At 46.4% G+C, this 18,609-nt stretch overlaps 1 protein-coding gene across 2 annotated transcripts in view; it reads left to right on the forward strand.

Annotated features, from left to right (window-relative positions):
* The window catches only part of LOC119160913 (glutathione hydrolase-like YwrD proenzyme), a 39,948-nt gene extending 22,351 nt beyond the window's left edge, over nt 1-17,597 (forward strand). For both annotated transcript variants that reach the window (XM_075880452.1, XM_037413186.2), the window contains 4 exons: nt 7,326-7,488; nt 11,319-11,584; nt 13,742-13,904; nt 14,939-17,597. In XM_075880452.1, the coding sequence (XP_075736567.1) occupies nt 7,326-7,488; nt 11,319-11,584; nt 13,742-13,904; nt 14,939-15,034 (688 nt within the window). In that variant the 3' untranslated portion in view covers nt 15,035-17,597. The remainder of the gene's footprint in view (nt 1-7,325; nt 7,489-11,318; nt 11,585-13,741; nt 13,905-14,938) is intronic.
* The last annotated feature ends 1,012 nt before the right edge of the window (nt 17,598-18,609 follow it).

The following is an 18,609-nucleotide window of genomic DNA, read 5'->3' on the forward strand; positions in this document are numbered from 1 at the left end:
TCAACTCAACGACGTCATCAAGTGGCGGCGCCGGTCGGCCCACGAGACCATTGACGCAATCGGCGCCTTCCAGTCTGGCGAGTCTTACGCAATGCGTGGGAACGTCACTGATCCTTGGCTGCAACTACGCGCAGCAATCGGCGCCTTCCAGTCTGGTGAGTCTTACGCATTGCGTGGCAACATCCCTCGTCCTTGGTGCAACCACGCGCGGTGGCGGGCCTCATTGGAGGATTCTGACATCACGGCCAGCGGCGCTTCTGGTTCGACGTTTGGTTACTCAAAAGATCCACCCGGTGCCTATAAAAAAAGCCCTGCGGTGCGTCGCCAGCAGTAGACATATGTGTCAGAGAAAACATCTCGGCTCTTCGAGTCCCTAAGCTGTCAGCCCCAGCGCCGAATTTGTAACGCCTCTATTTCTATGCTGTACATAAACCTTGCCTTAACCCACCGTCGTCTCGTCCGCTCGTCTATCAGCTCTGCGCAGAAGCAGTCGCGAGCTGAGTAACATACGCTACCAACGGCTGGTGACCGTGTCGCCGGAGTTCGGAGCAGTGGCGTCTTCGGGACCATGTTGGCGTCTCGCCCTTTTAACAGTGGATGGCAGCTGCGGGATTGGCCAGCGTCAGCGACATCGATGCGGTGAGTGCCTGATGTTTTTCCCTCAGTTCACCAGACTACGCTAGCACAGGTTACAGTAGTTTAGCGAAGGGCTGTTTGAAGCATTAGAGTGAGCTTTGATCGTTTCAAGCGAAGTCGAAGTGCTTTGAAACCAAAGTTAATGCGGAGGGTGTAAACACGGCAGTGTTAAAAAGTGCTTGCACGTCTTGCTAGTAGACTTATAGGGGGTATGGGAAGTCGATTATTAATCAGGGCAAAGAGCAAGCGGCTAGTGTGAACAATGGAGAGCCTTAAAGTGAAGGAACTCATCGAAATTTGTGAGGAACTTGACCTTATTTTGGGCCATGCGAAACGAAAGCAAGCGATACTTGAGATCATGAGGGATGCAGGAGTGACGACTGAGGAAGTCGTTGAGGCCTGGGTGGATATTAAAGCAAGCCGCGAGGAGGCTGAAAGGCGAGAAGTAGAAGTTCGCGAACGCGAAGAAGCTGAAAGATGAGAAGTTGGCGAATGTGAAGAAGCTGAAAGGCGAGAACGCCGTGAGGAGGCCAAGAGACAGGAGCGCCTTGAGTTGAAACGAATAGAATTGGCAATCCTAGAGTATTCGCAGGCGCCTAGCGTAGCTTCTGCGACGTTTCTGGTCAGCGGTCAAAAAATTCGCGACCAACTGCCACCGTTCGTAGTAGGCGATGTATCTCGTCAAGTTTGAACATGTCTGTGAGCGAAATGCTTTGGAGCAGTCTCTTTGGGCGCAGAACCTGTTAGCTCTTTTTCCCGGCGAAGTGTCCGACGTGATAACGTGCTTGCCGAGAGAAGTGTTTGAGAGCTATGACGAGGTTAAGGAAAGGCTCTTGAGACGCTATAAGTTGTCACCCGAGGCTTTCAGGCAAAGGTTCCGGTATGCTAAAAATGGGAATGAGTCACACGTTGACTTCGCGTTTTGTCTTAAAGCCAATTTAATTGAATAACTCAAGGGCGAAGGTGTTTATGACTATCGCGATAAAGTGTTAAAATGTATTGCATTGGAGCAATTCTACCGCTGCATCGTGGAGGATGTCAAGCTTTGGCTGCAGGATAAACTTGGTGAAGTACAGCTAAACATGGCGGCAGAGTTAGCTGAGGAGTATTATACTCGCCGAAAGTTGCATAGCAGGGCAGTGCGCGTTAAAAAGGATGAAAGGAAAGAGGGCTTTTCAAAGAAACCTCATCAACGGAAAACCGCTTCACAGCGTAATTTCAGGAAGGACCCGTCTCTTACGAAGGACGCTGTAGGGGAAGGGCAAACGGAAGCGCAGCAATTGAGTGAGGTTCCTAAACAACGCACTGATACCACACGGGTGTTTAAATCACGGAAGCCGCTGATCTGCTACAACTTCAGAACGGAAGAGCACATCGCGATAAACTGTAAGCAAAAGTTTGCTTTCGTAACTATCCGAGAATCGGAAAAGAACATGCGGTTGTTAGCGCCGTATCTCCAAGAAATTAGTGTGGATGGGAAAACATGTCGAGCACTTCGAGACTCAGCGGCAATCATGGACGTTGTCCATCCTTCGTTGGTGTCCCCGGATGACTTTACAGGAGAATTCGCGTGGATCAGACAAATCGCCGAGGAGCAGAGTGCTTGATTACAAATCGCTACGGTTGTCATTGAAGGCCCGTTTGGTAAGCTTCGCACCGAAGCGACTGTGTCTGCCGAAGATTCCTCATCGTTTTCCTTGTCTATTTTCTAATAACTCAGAGCAGCTTCTCAAAGAGCAGGGTAAATCGATCTTCTCTCACTTAGCGTACATGGCCCTCACGTGATCGCAAGCGCGGAAACTTTCGCAGGAGCATTATCTTGTTCAATGTGGTGAAGCACCAAGTTCAAAACTGCTGATCTGTGTGACCTTGGCGGCGAGTCGACGAAACCTCAGACAGGAAATTTTCCGTGTGAGTCATTTGAGCAGTCACTCGAGCAGCCCGTCGCCGAAGCGACTGGCGCGGTCTGTGTCGGTGGAGGAGACGACATGGCGCCATTTAGTCAGAGCGAGAGGGGTTCAACGCTCTCACCTGTAGGGGAAAGTTTGAGTGAGCTGACACTCTCGCCTGCAGCGGGAAGTCGGAGTGAGCTGTCGAAAGTTGATCTTAAAACGCTCCTTCAAGAGCAGCGTGAGGACCTCTCGATTAAAGCGCTAACGGAAAGCGGAAAGTTGGGAACCAAGAAAAAGGATGTTTCTTTTCATGAGGAATCGGGACTCCCACATTGTAGTTACACAGATGTGCAACGTCGCAAGTATGAGCAGTTCTTGGTACCACATAGGTGTCGTCGCCTAAAATTGGCCAGTTACTTAGGTGGAGCATGATACTCCAACAGCGCAACTTTGACGTTCGTTACAAAAAAAACGAAAGCTAAACGCTAATGCAGACACATTGAGCCGTGCGGTTTAGCTCCTTTCGGTCTTTTGCTGGCAAGTCGGGGCAAAATTTTGTCCTCATCATGGCCTTAGCTGAGCGCTCTCCTCCAGAATGATTTCAAGGGGCCAACTTTATGTTGTATTTTATTTCGTTACGTTGTTGTAACTGTAAAAATTTTAGTTCTCATTTTAAGAGTGTTATGTCCCACATGTGCCTCTTGGTGTAGAGAGAACAAAATTCCGATAGACACGTAGCTAGGAATATGTTGTACTATACTTTGTCTGGTGTTCTGTCGGGTTACCGAGGGCACTTGCTTGTGTCCTGTGTTGTATGTTATCGAACCGTTCTCGACAGGTTGCAGAACCATCGACAAGTGCTAAGATCAAAAATCGTCAGAAGAGACGAGCGAAGCTGGCCGACAAGTTGTGGCGACACGCCAGCAGAGTTGGCATCCGTCCTGAAGAGTGGGATGTGTTCACGGGACGTAGTCTGGAGCTACATTCACCCCATGGCCCTGGAGGTGAACCTGGAGGGACCTGGCGAATGAGCGCGCCCGACATCCGAGCCTCGTGGAAGCAGCTCGTCTTCCCGGCGTATTGTCTGGCGGCGGGGGTGCTGTTATGCCTGTGGGTCCACACCGAACGTCAATGTCTCTGCAAAAGACAATCAGTGTCAAGGCCAGCCATCGAGCCCGCCTGACGCGATCAACTCAATGACGTCATCAAGTGGCGACGCCGGTCTGTCACGCAACGCACCGCGAGCTCCCTCAGCCCGCGAGCTTGTTGAAGCAATCGGCGCCTTCCCGTCTGGCGAGTTTTACGCAATGCGTGGGAACGTCACTCGTCCTTGGCTGCAACTACGCGCAGCAATCGGCGCCTTCCAGTCTGGCGAGTCTTACGCATTGCGTGGCAACATCCCTCGTCCTTGGTGCAACCACGCGCGGTGGCGGGCCTCAGTGGAGGATTCTGACATCACGGCCAGCGGCGCTTCTGGTTGAACATTTGGTTACTCAAAGGATCTACCCGGTGCCTATAGAAAAAAGCCCTGCGCCGCGTCGCCAGCAGTAGACCTATGTGTCAGAGAAGATATCTCGGCTCTTCAAGTCCCTAAGCTGTCAGCCCCAGCGCCGAATTCGTAGCTCCTCTATTTCGATACTGTACATAAATCTTGCCTTAACTCACTGTCGTCTCGTCCGCTTGTCTATTAGCTCTGCGCATACGCAGTCGCGAGCTGAGTAACACACGCTACCAACGGCTTGTGACCGTGTCGGCGGAGTTCGGAGCAGTGGCACCTTTGGGACCGTGTTGGCGTCTGTCACACAAGTCCCGTTAAATAGGGAGGCGATCGCCGGGCTAATTCTAAGAGCCGAAGTATCGGCCTCCCCGAACCGCTCCACGACAGCGTGGACAATTTAGGAGTGGTCCTTATTGGCGCGCCAGCAGACGCCGGCTGTGGCCCAAAGAACAAGTCAGAGCCGAGAGTTGATAAACAAAACAAATATTATATTCTCAAAAATGGCAGATCGAAAACAACACACAAGAATGCACACTCCACAATAGTTACATACAATACGTCACCAATCAAACAACGTACTACACAGTGCAATCAGCCACACTCAAAACAACGGACACAGACAACGATACGCACTACAATGCAGTCGCATGCATTGAACAACCAAGACACTTAAAGACTAAAGAGATAGAAAATCTATTCAGTCCAAAGTCCTTGGAACAAAAGTCTGGATGATACTCTTCCGAGAATCACTCACTCAAAGTCCAGCGTTGTTTTCATTCCGCGCCCTCGAAGTTTCTCTTCCAGGAAACCTCGCGCCTTCAATTGGCCACTCTCCAAGCTTCAAACTTCTTCGCCCGAACACGTCGGCTTCACACACGCAGCTGTCGCCACGCGTCTTCGCTCGATAGCGGTAAACACACTCTCTTGCCTGTAGCTCGAGCCTTCACCCCTCAGGTGGAAATCTTCTTCATCTCCTGCTTCGTCCGTACGGACAAAACATTCGCCGACTACACGGCTGAATCCCTACGCACTCTGGCGCTACTTCCGTCTTCTCCTGATCTCTCGTCTCCGCTGCTCGGTTAAATACCTTCCGCGCGACATTCCAGAAAGTTCTCCTCCTTTCGTCGGCGCGATGCGCAGCGGAGGCTGGGGAGAGGCGCCAGACTGTACGGGGGCCGTCCTCGACAGATGACCCAACTCGGCATACACGCCCCTTTTCTTCTGGAAATTTCTAGCGCTTGCCCGGCCGCCGCTGTGGGGTGAGGAGGTTCATCGGCGAAGCCATGCTTCCGAGAGGAGAGGCGTCGCGCGCCCGGGGAGCCTTGGATGCTTGTTTTCTCTTTTCTTTTTTTTTTCGTTGACCTCGCCGCGTCTCTCTGGGCGCGTTATCGCAAGAATTTGGCGGCGCGCCCGTTTTTAGCGCTCGTTCTGTGACAGCGTCTCGTCTTCGTAACAGTGCTCAGCGTCCCGGCTGCGACGAGATGAATGGCGTCATTCACAACGGAACCAATGGCGCGCATACTTCGGTACGACACTGAGAACGACGTAACTGATAGTACAGCTAATGAAGAATGCTCATGACAACGCTGCAGGACAGATTAGGGGGCGAAGCTCTTCTTAGTATAATCCTTGTACTGCGTGTGGAGTAACCGAGAAAAGAAGAGACAAGAAAAAAAGGAAAGCAGTATCTCACGAAGAGTACAATAGACGGCACTGTCTCATAGAAGTACAGAAAAACTGCAGTTGAGTTAGAATATTCTAATTGGCGCTGTATTGCTACTCTTCATTAGGCTGCTGCGCGGGTTGTACGTGGGTGCACGAGGAAGGCATGCTTCCCTCAGTCTCCTGCATAAACGCCATACTTAGTGAATCGTTGGTGGGGCATCAACGAAGCACAGCGGCGGGCGCATTGAAGACGCTTGCGCTCGGTATCGTTGGCTCGCGTCTCCTCGGTGTTGCCCATGCGACGTCTGCATTCTCGAGCGCGATCGGACTAATGAACGCATGCGCGGACAAATATATGGATGGACGGACGGACGAACGTACGCACAAACGAACGGACAGGCGCACAGACAGACGTGCAGACCGACGGATGGACGGACAGATGGACAGAAGCACGTATGGACGTACGGACGCTTCACCCCACTCATGATCATTCACTCTATAGGATATGCTGGGATTTTTTTCGTTTCTCATATAGCTATATACAAAGTTTCATCACCTACCGACCAACCTATGACTCTTGGTTCTGCAGCGTGTGGCCGAACCGACTCAGGCAAGAAGCGGTGTTTGGCACGAAGCGATGTTCAGCCTGCTAACGGTGAACTATTCATATATACATTTACCGGTGGCGGTATTGAGAGATTGGTGACTTCAGCATGCTATTGTGATAACTTACGAAGTGGCGCCATCCGTAGGAAATGCCTTAAAAGTCCTTACTCCGCGCGTAGCGATGCGCGCGCGCACCCAACAGGGCGTGGTTGCTCGTGTGCGCGGGCTTATCTCGGGATCAGGATAGTTTGTACGTCTCGGGCTTTCACTGCAAGTGTGCGTTGAAATTACAGAGACTTGCTTGCTACAGCGGCTACGCTTCCAAAAGAGAGAGCTGCTCGTACACTAGTAACGATTTCGACGGTTAATTTGCACTCATCATGTATTTACTTCCGTGCGTGCTTCTTTGCGTTTGAGCCGATGGCTCTAAGTGTCGGCCTGATGCTAGCTCACACCCCACCTGTGTATGTTCTTTTCAGCATCCATTTGCTTGAGGAATGTGCCGCAAGTTTCGAGTGCCTTGCCATTGTTCGCGTGTCACTACAATTTGTTGCTATAGCATTCATTCCTTTCGACCTTATCATCAAGCACTGCACAATGAACGCTCAACTATCTTTGTGAAGACATGCTTCACTTTCGTAATATGTCGAATCCTATCCCATGCCGCATGTTGTTTACGCTTGCATTCTATGACATTTCTGCCACGTGACTTAGAGCTACACTTTTCATGTTGCATATTACACAAACGACATGTGTTACAAAGATTTTAAAGCTCCGTCTTGTTTAAAGGCCAATTTTCAATCAAGAAGAACTCCAGCAAGAGAGCTGCGTTCATTATACATACACAATTCACACTCCAAAGCATTGAACTTGGCACTGAGAGTTCGTATAATCATAACACTGATCAGCCGAACTGCCGACGGGAAGCGCATGTGATTGATCAGTCTGTGTGATTCTGGTCTTTATCCGTTACCCGCGCTTCAGCGGGGGCGTCGATGTCTGAATAAGACGCGCTACTGTCTCCACAGCGCCTTGCAATGGAGTGAAGTGGACTGGCCATGTGCTCCGGAGCAGTCGCACACAGTCTTTCTGGTAACAGCCGACGAGCGAGGAAACGCCTGCTCCTTCATCAACAGCAACTTCCTGGGCTTCGGATGCGCAATTGTTGAGCAGTACGGATTCAGTGTCCATGTAAGTACTAAACAAGCTATTTTGTCGTTTTGGTATGCGCCGTAACTTTCAGCCATATTTTTCTTGAAAGAGCTATTAGTGCTCGCCACCGCATTATTAATATGCCCCTTCGTTAGCCTCTCGCTACGAAATACATTTTAATAAAGAAATGCAATCTTTATCACGTTCCCTAGAAGATTACTGCCAGTATGCTGTTTTCTGCTGGCGATGAATTCGACTGGTGAAGATTAGGAGGTGGAAATACAGAAGCACACATGATGATAAAATGGAAAAAAAAATTGCCGTGGATAGTATCTGCTTCACGTCTTCTCAATACGCCCACTGTTTTCTTAACAATTGATGCACCGTGCTGCAAACCATCCAGCACCCTTGAAGTGCTTTAGAGCGGCCAAGACACCCTTGTGTCAAACAAAATTTTGCTGAATTTTAGGTATCCTTTTGGTTTTCGAGGGGGGGGGGGGGGTAAGAGATTGAAAAAAAAAATGGGGCATCTGCTGCACACTAGTAATTCGAAGATGAAAGAAACAGGGGGCTGGTGGTGTTTTTTTCTGTATTTTTTTCACCTTCCCCGCAGTATACCAACCTTGCTATACTATACACGGTTATGCTGTGTCTACCCCCCCCCCCCCCCCACCTTTCTGCTTTTTCCACTGTAACCTTCACTTCCGTTTCCCACCCTCTTGCTGGGCTATATATACCGGGCTATGAATGGAGGAAAGCGTGAGTTTAAGGGCTGCCCCGCCGTGGTGGTCTAGTGGCTAAGGTACTCGGCTGCTAACCCGCAGGGCGCGGGATCAAATCCCGGCTGCGGCGGCTGCATTTCCGCTGGAGGCGGAAATGTTGTATGCCCGTGTGCTCAGATTGGAGGGCACGTTTAAGAACCCCAGCTGGTTGAAATTTCCGGAGCCCTCCATTACGGCGTCTCTCATAATAATATGGTGGTTTTAGGACGTTAAACCTCACATATCAAATCTATCAATTAAATTTAAGGGCTGGTGTTTTTACTCGTTGTACACAATATTAGTGAAAACTAACAAACAATGATGCCAGAAAAAGTATAGGGGACGTTATTAGTAGTTGTAATGTTATTATGATGAAATAAATGTGGACGAAAAGATTAGATGCCACCGACAGAGACAGAAACCTTCGAATAACGCGTCCGATGCTCTACCACTGGCATACGGTGGTGGTCGTAGTCGTCCCTCTGTTCACTTTCTAAGGTATACACCTACATTTATGGTATATATGGGCCGGTTTGATCTCTGCCAGTGGCAAGCAATTTTTTGTCCACTTTTTTTTCTCACATTGACGTTACAATTATTTACAATAACATTTTCAATAATCTCGTAGGTATTGTTGTCTGCTGTCTCCCATTAATATTGTGTCTGAACGCGAAAACTAACTCTTAAATTTACACTTCTTTCCTTCATTCATAGCGAGGGTTTCGTTCTGCCAGACCTAATGCTTTGAGGCAGTATGCGAGGGAATAATGGTCAGCTGCCAGCCCATAGTAAGATAACGTTCTACGTGACGCCAACATACAAAAAGAAAGGTTGCCACACTCACTGTCATGGTTACTGGAGGCGCTGACTGACGCTCCCACGTTAAATGCGCATATACCCTATAAAGTGGACGGATAGGTGACTGCTTCCATAGCTCAGTGAAAGAGCATCGGACACGCTATTCGAAGGTCGCAGGTTTGGATCCTACCGGTGTAATGCACTTTTTTCGTCCACTCTTTTATCCTCGCATTTACGTTACAATTACTTCATATAACACCTCCTATACATTCCTTTGAAGCACTGCCTGTTCTCATTAGTACTGTGTCTAACAAATAGAATGAGCCCTTCATTATACACCTCTTTTTTATTTATTGTTAAATAACCTAGAGCGAAAAAATCATCACAATCACTGAATGACAGGTCAGAATATCATGGCTACATGTACGAGTGTGTAGGTGCATGGTTAGCGACATTGCTTCATATGATGTTCGTCTTTGGTATGTTTTAGTGTGCATTTCGCGGTGTTCTATAGAGTCGATGTTCTCTGACCGATATTCTTTCTTTTATTTTTCACACTGATAAAAAATTAGCATATTGGAAGCTCTCGTAGTTAAGTGCTTTGATTGAACACAATACGTAGATTTCGGAATGCACGGAAAGAAACTAGGCCCTTTAAAACCCCCTAAAATGGTTTTACACATTTCAATTATTATTTATTAGGAAGTTGCCCAGTTAACATGCCAATGTACCACTCCATTTGACCGAGCTTTGTATCATTGCAGGGACCTCCCACTCAAGGGCAAAGTTTTTTGACTATTATATTACCCGAGCAAGTCTTGTACAAACGCACCACAACTGTGTACATGATGAAAAGAGAGAAAAATGGAGTTGTGTAGCGCCCCTTAGCCGCGTTGCTCGCGAAACAAGCAGGCGCGCAACGGAGCATCACTTCGCGGGGTTGCATGTTAGAACTGAAATCGAAATTAAAAATCTAATTGAACAGCAATTGGGGTTTTGCTTCGTCCCAAAGCTACAATTTGATTGGGCGATGCCGTAGTGTGAGAGGGGGGAGGGGAGCCAGAAATTGTGACTGCCCGAGGTTCTTCCGTGCTTCTAAAGTAAGATACATGGACCCCTCACATTTCGCCTCAATTTTAATGCGACCTCTGCTGGCGGAATTCGATTCCGTGACCTTCGAGTGAGCATTATGACCACTAGACTATCGAGCGTGTGGTTACACGTACCACGTACATGGTATTTGTGCCAAGCCTTTTTATGGTGCCCGAACGGTTCAAATGATGGGGCCTGTAGGCAAAATTATAGAATGAATTTCGGGAGAAATAGATTGATTACTGAACAGTGGGACCATACCGTATACAGTGCAGACAGTAGAGGCCGCGTGACCTGCGTAAGGTGAGGAAACAAGTGCAGTGCGTTAAAGTTTGTATATCAAAACGTGCTACAGCTGCGGGCACGCTACTGTTGTGTGAGCCAAATACTCTAGCTAGAATCGCAATCTTTTGCTACTGCCTTTCGAATAATGTAGCGGTTACATGTAATTGATTATAGAAAAAAAAAGCATAAAGTTGAATAAATGTCCATTTCATTGAAAAAATGTTAATCTAATGATGCCAAAAACGTAACAGAATGCAAGTAATCGATTATATTTAATCGATTACATACAACTTGGTGTACGTGGTTGCTTCGTTGTTCTCGATGTGTTTTTCTCTTTGATGTTATTCTGTTTCCCAATATTCTCTCTTCTTGTGCATTGTAGCCAATCGGATATGCACCTACTTAATATGTGCACATGTCTACTCGTTCGTTCTCTCTTTCTCTTTTACGGTGGATATATTTTTGCGTTTACAAAAATGTGGTAACCTCATATGCCGAACTGTGCCCGAATCGTACAGGTAGCGATGGGGCACTCTAGTCCAAAAGCTTTGACACAATTCTGCTTGTCTAAAACAAACCTATACACACAGGAAAGGAGGTATATAGCAACCTTGCTTAGGTCTCACTGCACAGTTAAAAGCCCAAGCACATAATCTCGTTTACTGCTTGCATCATCGGACTGCTTGGGAACCGGTATGACGCCACGTGGATACCGGACAGCTTAGTCCGGTCCATGGGACTAAATGTAATTGTTACGTGGGCATGAGCACCCATCACATGCAGCCACGGTTATTGCAAAATACTTAACCTCGGCACACTTCGTGTGCGTGGAAAATACCTTTATTCCCGAGTTCATTTGACGCTTTTTTGTAGCACATGGCAGGACAGACACCGAATTGCATGTATGATGAAGTTCACATCGTCGTACTGCAGTGCCGTGGCCGCGGGTTCAGCACCGTGGCGGGTCACCCGAACTGTGCGGGCCCCTCAAAGAAGCCCTACCACACACTGATGCCAGTGCTTGTGACGGACGACGCAAGTGGTGACTGGTTAGCCGCACTGGGCACCATGGGCGGATACACGCAGCCACAGGTCGACCTGCAGATCTTCCTCGCCATGCTAGAAGGCGGCCTCGATCCACAGTCGGCGCTGGATGCACCCAGGCTGTACATCGGCGATGCCAGAACCTTAAGGGTGGAGTGAGTTTGTCGAAAGTTTTGACATACCCCCACTTCATGCCCTCCTCCATTTTTTACACTTCCTTGAGTGAATGTCGAGGTGAGTGCAGTGCTAGCTGCAAGTTGGTAGAAACGTTTTAGCATACAACCTCATCCTATGTGCGGAGGGATCAGACAAGCATCCTGTGTCTGAGTGGGTTTTTGCCCTTAAAGACAAAGTCGAATGGCTGTTTTGCTTGCTAGGTAGACATCGTAATCCTGAATCAAGGAGGACTAAAAAATTGCTGGAGTGGAAATGATTGCGCAGAAGTGAAGCCGTTCCTCTGGCAAGATGGTAATTGTGGCAGCCATCTTACCAGGGGCATGATAAAGTATCACCGTTCAGCGATTAAAAACGAAGCGTTTCCCTCGCACGCCCAACGAGTTTAATGCGGGAACTTTTTTGGGCCACATAGTGGTCCAAGTGCGTCTTAAAGTTACTAGTTTTCCGTAATGAGCCTCTAATTGGAGGCAAAGTTCTTTGAAGATTCAGTCATCCATACTTGTTTCTGTGTGTTATTTCGTCGGGAACAACTATCCTTTAATATAGAACTAACGTAGCATTTACATAACGTATCAAAGCCACTTGATCATTAAGTGGGCACTATCAGAAAATAGCATGTTTCCGCCATCTTGGCAGTGGCAAAAGGCGGCTTCACTTCTGCTGGCAAGGCATTGCAGGAGCTTCCACTGCAGCAATTTTTCTTTAATCCTTCTTGTGCTGAATGCACTGCCCCAAAACAAAGCATGGGCTCACCCCTGGATGCGTTGCGATTCAAGTTTCAGCGACAAGTGTCGTTTAATTTTTTTTTCCGAGACAAGAGCCGGGTAGTTAAACACTGTGGTATAGCTTAGCACGCATGGTGTCGCGTGACTATGCTCGAGTGCGTAGGTGCGACTTCCGGCCACGGCAGTGGCATTTTGATGGGGCCGAAATGAAAAATAAATGAATCCTAAATAAATTAACAATGAATTCACCTGAAATGAATGAAAATAATTTAACCTTGAAGAACTGCGTAGTTTAAAACCTGTTTTCATCTTCGTTGCATCACTTACAGTTCAACAGTTGCTTCCTTTACTATATTTATTTCAATAAAAAATATTTGAATTTATAGATTACCAATACTGAAGTCTCACTGTGCATTGAATGCTCGAGTAGTTGGTATTTGATATCAGTACTCTGTAAGACTAACACTAGCTAACTGAAAAGATTACACAAGAAAATATACTTAAACCTGTGATTGAATAGCCACAATAATTGATTGTAGATGTAATAGGCAGCCGCGCGCCTTCCGTGCGAATATCGCTCATTGGCGACTTCGTCTTTCTTCCTCCTGTGCGAGCGAAGTTCTCTGGTGCTTCTCACCAACTCTGTCTATGTCCAGGTCAAATAAGTATTATTCTTCAAAAAAGCTGAATAAAATAATATATTTGATGCTGTACAACTATGGTGTCATGTAGTTAAGCTACCATATAGTTCACAATGTCTCTGGTGTCATATAAAAAAAAAACTTTGTGTAACCACTGTGAACTAAAAAAAAATATTAAATCAGTGAATATTATGTACACAAGATTGATTTCAGATAGATATTGTCACGTGGTTGTGACAGGAAATAGGGTAAAACACAGCTGGTAGAGATTATACTATTTATAGGACTATCTTGTGCCCAATAAGAGCAACAACACTTAACGCGCAGCGAAACAGGCAAGCGAAGACTTCGGTAATCTTCTTATCTGTGGAATGCATCGGTTGTTTTACATGCTCGCGTTAGATGTAGGGTAAACTTGGTTACTCGTGACCTTAGCGTAATCTTGACAGAATGATCTTAAGCAAAATCTGCAAAAGTTGTGGCATAGCATGCGTTAAGCAGCGGTAGTAGTTTTTGTGGGTGAAATCTGATCACATCAAAAGTGAATATGCAAGTTTGACAATATATACCAAAAGAAAAAGGCGAAAAACGACATGAAACAGGGCCTGCCTTCAGCATCAAAAATCGTGGTGTCTGCCACAATATGTTTAGAGCATGTTACCAAAAAAAAGATAGTTTAGCATTTTTTGAGGATGCAATATAGCCATACACTTGATGAACTGATCACGTTCCTGACGCTTGCCCCCCCCCCCTTTTTTTTTTCTTTAAGTGACCCATTATATCTGGAAGAAGGGTTTCCTGAGGAAGTAGCCGAAAGTCTCCGCCGCAGAGGTCATCGCATCGAGCCGCACTTTCTGAGTTCCTCTCCTGGAAGCAGCAGAAGCATGGCGCACATCGTCACACGTGGCAGCTGGTGGGACCGGGTTAGTAGGGTAAGCGCAAATTCAGCTATTCTTGTGCGCTTGGTAAATAAGGTCTGGCCACAAGTTCTTGAATGAAAATTTTGAATGTGTAGCAGGCCTTTGAACCGAAACAGTGATATAATGAATTATTACTATCCTGTCTTAACAAAACACAGATCCGGATTTCCCGTTGTGCTCTACATCCGTTAACTGTTAATTGTAGCTAGCTTTGATCCCTGCATCGAAGTATAAAAATGTGCTTGTGTTCAGGCTTCATCTTTGCTTAAAATGGATATTCTCGTTCATTGTTATTCCGTAAATATCCATGCTGTTCTAAACCACCCGGCTAAGGCTAGCTTTTCGTTACAATGTATATTAGCACCGAAATGCGAAGGACATGATGACCCTAAGGCGAGACGCAAAAGGGGTCCTGCGACGCTTTGAGAGGATGTGATAAAATTCTGTTCATCGGTAGTCAAGACTCGTGCGAACATGTGAGCCAAACATTTTAGTCTGGAACGTGGCAGGGGACTTGTTTACCCGAAATCAAATGCTTCAGACAGTCGAAATACACTAGCATTGCCTGATTTGAGACAATGTTCACTACATAATCACGGCAGCCGCTGCGATGTGTCGTGACTGCCCCAGCATCTTGCAGCATCGCGTAGCGCGGGTGTGTCAGGCGCCCAGTCACATGTGGTCTTGTCTGATTTTTGGTTAAACTTATATTCTTAGAGAAGGACAGAGAGATAGAGAGAGGTGGTAAGTTTGTGTGAACTCTACAATCGGCGGCCTACCGCTCGTAAGTAGGTTACTCGGCAAAAAAATTGTAAAATTTGAGATTTCTCTCTGCATTCCTTACTGAATTTCCTCTACGCGGTTCACTTTCAAACCTTCATACACATGCCTTTTCCTCTACCCCTCATTCTCCTCGAAAAAAGCTTTAATAAACGGCTTCGTGTTGTGGAGGGCCGCATCGTCTGTAGAAAGACCTAATACGTCTCGCATGACCTGAACATTACATAAATCGCTCTACCAGTTATCTCGTGACCGTGTCATTGCAGAGGTCAGTGTACGATGGCCCACCCATACTGTGGTTCGGCTGCGAGCCCCGGAGCGACGGCATTGCAGCCGCGGCACCGCATCAGGACAAGCACTGAAGACCTTGGAGTGCACGTGAAAGCTTGACCTCAAGCGAGCCATTGCAGTCACGGCCACATTTGCTGCAGAGCTTAATGCACGTACGAATGGTATCGGTATACCGTGAGGTAGCTAATTGTACCGTCGGCAACACGGCGTGGCTGAAGACAACGAACACACTCAACCCATACCGCACAAGAACAGCTTTATTTCAGTGAGTGTCGTATTTATATATGTCAGAGGTGGCGCTACCTCCTGATAATAGTTGAACATAACTACTGAGCGGTTATTGCAACCGCTCAGTAGAACAAAACTGGAAGCTGTTTTCGGATAAAATGCAAGAATTGACTGACAAGTATGTTCCAATAGTAACTATTCAAAGCAAACAGTCAGCGCCATCGTTCTCTAACTCAATTAAAAAAATAAGTAGAAAGAAAAGATTGTTTAGGAAATCAATGGCCAGAAATGATCAACTCACGTGGCAAGCATACCATAGTGCAGTAAAAAAGCTTTCAAGAACTATTCTCGCTGCTAAACGAACCTTCTTCGAGATAACACCAACAAATATGTTAACAAAATAACCCCAAGCAATTTTGGAAGGCCGTCAACCTATCTCCACCAATCAAGATAACAGTCTATGATGACAAGAACGCTGAACTAACCAATAGTGGCACTGCAAACACAGTGAACAAGGCGTTTTCTTCAGTGTTCACAACAGAAGCAGATATGAACCCCTCCCTCTCCTCACATCCAGTAATTTCAGAACCGTTGCCCCCGATTTTAATCACGCCCAGCGGAATTCTTCACATGAATGAAAATATGAAACTATCCTCCGCCACCGGACCGGACGAAATGATCTCCAAAATCTTGAAAAATGGTAAATTTCCTGTTAGTGCCATTTTGCCTTGCTTTTCGCTCAATCCTTGTCATCTAGCTGTGTTGTCATCAAATGGAAACAAGGAAAGATTATTCCCACATATAAAAGTGGTAACAAATCATCACCTTTGAACTTCCGCCCCATCTCAATTACTTACGTTCCATCAAAAATTATGAAACACATAATTTTAACAAATATCATAAACCACCTTGAGCGCAATAACTTCATTTCCATCGCACAGCACGGGTTTCGTAAAGGGCTATCGTGCGAAACACAACTTGCCGCCTTCACACGTTAATCTCGACAGCAATATTCAAACCAATGTAATTTTTCTCGATTTCTAAAAAGCGTTCAACAAGGTACCCCATCGCCGTCAAATGTACAAACTGGCACGGCTAAATCTAGATTCATTTGCAGTCAACTGAATAGAAAACTTCCTCAGAACAAGAAAGCAATTTGTCGTAGTAAATGCCACGAAATCTAACACAACCCCTGTTCTTTCCGGCGTGCCACAAGGTACGGTACTTGGCCCACTGCTGTTTTTTATTTATATCAATGGTCTGCCTGCCGACATTACTAACAACATACGTCTCTTTGCAGATGATTTTGTGCTGTATGCCAAAATTACTTGTAACCAAGACAACTTACGTTGCAATCCAATTTAACTAATATTGAAAACGGTGTAAAGTTGGCAAATGTCATTAAACGGTTTCAAGTGCAAATTAATGCCTTTTTTACGACGTGCGAGTACACTATCTTTTAATTACAATATATCAGGGTCGTCTTTACAATCCGCAAAGTCTTATAAGTACTTAGGTGTTCATATCGCGAATGATCTCTCCTGGACCGGCCCTGCCGCGGTGGTCTAGTGGCTAAAGTACTCGGATGCTGACCCGCCGGTCTCGAGTTTGAATCCCGGCTGCGGCGGCTGCATTTCCGATGGAGGCAGAAATGTTGCAGGCCTGTGTGCTCAGATTTGGGTGCACGTTAAAGAACCGCGGGCATTAAGAACCGCGTTAAAGAACCGCGGGCACGTTAAAGAACCGCGGGCACGTTAAGTAGCGCGGGCATTATAACGGTCTCCTTTGTGTCAATATTTGCGATTTCCCGCTTTGAAGCAAGGTAGAGATAAATGCAGCAACACTTAGAGACCTTATAGCCTCTGTATGGTTCCATGCAGAGACACGAAAATGTACGCACAAGTGGGCAGCGAAGCACCAAGCTGCAATTAATAGCCATCAGCGAAAATTCCACCCGTCTCCACGAAGTGAATGATGACGAGTGGGTAAACAAGGTCTAAGGTCCAAATTGTCTATACGTTGGAGTCGCCGACTAGTCTAAAGATCGCACACCTGAATGGACAGACGGATCCATGTGTACACAGATGGATATACTGATGGTGCAGGTGTGTTTTTTTTCACAACTGTGTAGTAGGTGGTGTCATTACAAGTGTGGATGCCGGTACATAGTAGGACATGCTAGTCCCTATAATGCTTCACCCCTAAAAATGCAGTAAATTCTTGGTAATAGAAGCATGCGATCCGATTACCTCCCGCATATGAGCTGCACTGCTCTGCCAAACTGATGTGGTTGGGTTTATGCAAATCACTGTTTCATAGACCGAGTCAAAATCATTTTTATTTATTCTTGAAGCACTGCAAATTGTAACAAAGAAAGTGTCATAATAAATGACTTCATCTGCATCATTTTCTGAAAGACTAGAATGTTTTTAGCGTCCTGCTTTGAAAAAATAGTTCACAGGATCTTTCTTATTTCTTGCTTATTTAATTTTTCTCTAGTATTTTCTCGGAAATTGCATGCACAAGTAAGCGTAAAGTGCTCTTGACACATGGTTATAAAAAGTAAGAACACGCTAAACGACGTTCGCTAACCAGTAACGTAGATCGGCACATTTTTATGCACAAACCTTGGAAATCAATGTAGGCAACCCCCGTGGTTAGGCTGCCACCAAGCCAGTGGCATGATGCGAGCTTCGTGTCCGCGTCTTCAGTTGTCACCCCCATCGAAACGACGACAGCGCATCATCGGCGTAGGTAAACAAGACCGAACGAAGCCTATTTATTTTCGACGATTATATTCGTAAGATTTAAGATAAGCATAAAAAACTGTTTCTCATTAAATTTTTGGCACTCAGAAGCATGCATAGTGCGAACGCGTAGAAAATTGGAAAGTGACGCACTTTAGGTGGCAGCGCAGACCAGAAAACAAAGAGTCACGCAGCTCTGTTTGTGAAAGGCATGTGGATATATTCAGAGTTTCTTAAAATTAACTAGAGGAGACTCTGTCGCTGCGATCGTTCAGCGACTATGGGAATGATGGGTAGCACACACATTCGCCTAGTATTCGTACTTGCGGGCGGCGAATCGTATTTGCGGCTTTGTTTATTGGTGTTTTTTCGTTTTGTTTTGAAAGAAAGATTCAATATTTTTGAACTCCGTGACCCGATTTGGAAAGGTAAGTCTAAAAGAATAAGGTGGTGAAGTGCAACCGCTGCGCATTTGCTGATTTTTGTTTCGTGAGAAAACAGTTCCACGCCACACGAACACACACGGATCCAAAAGCAGGCCAGAATTACGAAGATTAGACAAATTTGTTTACTATACCTATCATTCCCATGTTCGCTGAAGGGCCATGCGTTGCAGCTCACATAGATACTGGCGGCAGAGTTCCCTCTAGTGCATATTAAGAAACTCTATT

Source organism: Rhipicephalus microplus, chromosome X (genome assembly GCF_043290135.1).
Source record: "Rhipicephalus microplus isolate Deutch F79 chromosome X, USDA_Rmic, whole genome shotgun sequence".
In the NCBI taxonomy this organism is placed as follows: Eukaryota; Metazoa; Arthropoda; class Arachnida; order Ixodida; family Ixodidae; genus Rhipicephalus; species Rhipicephalus microplus.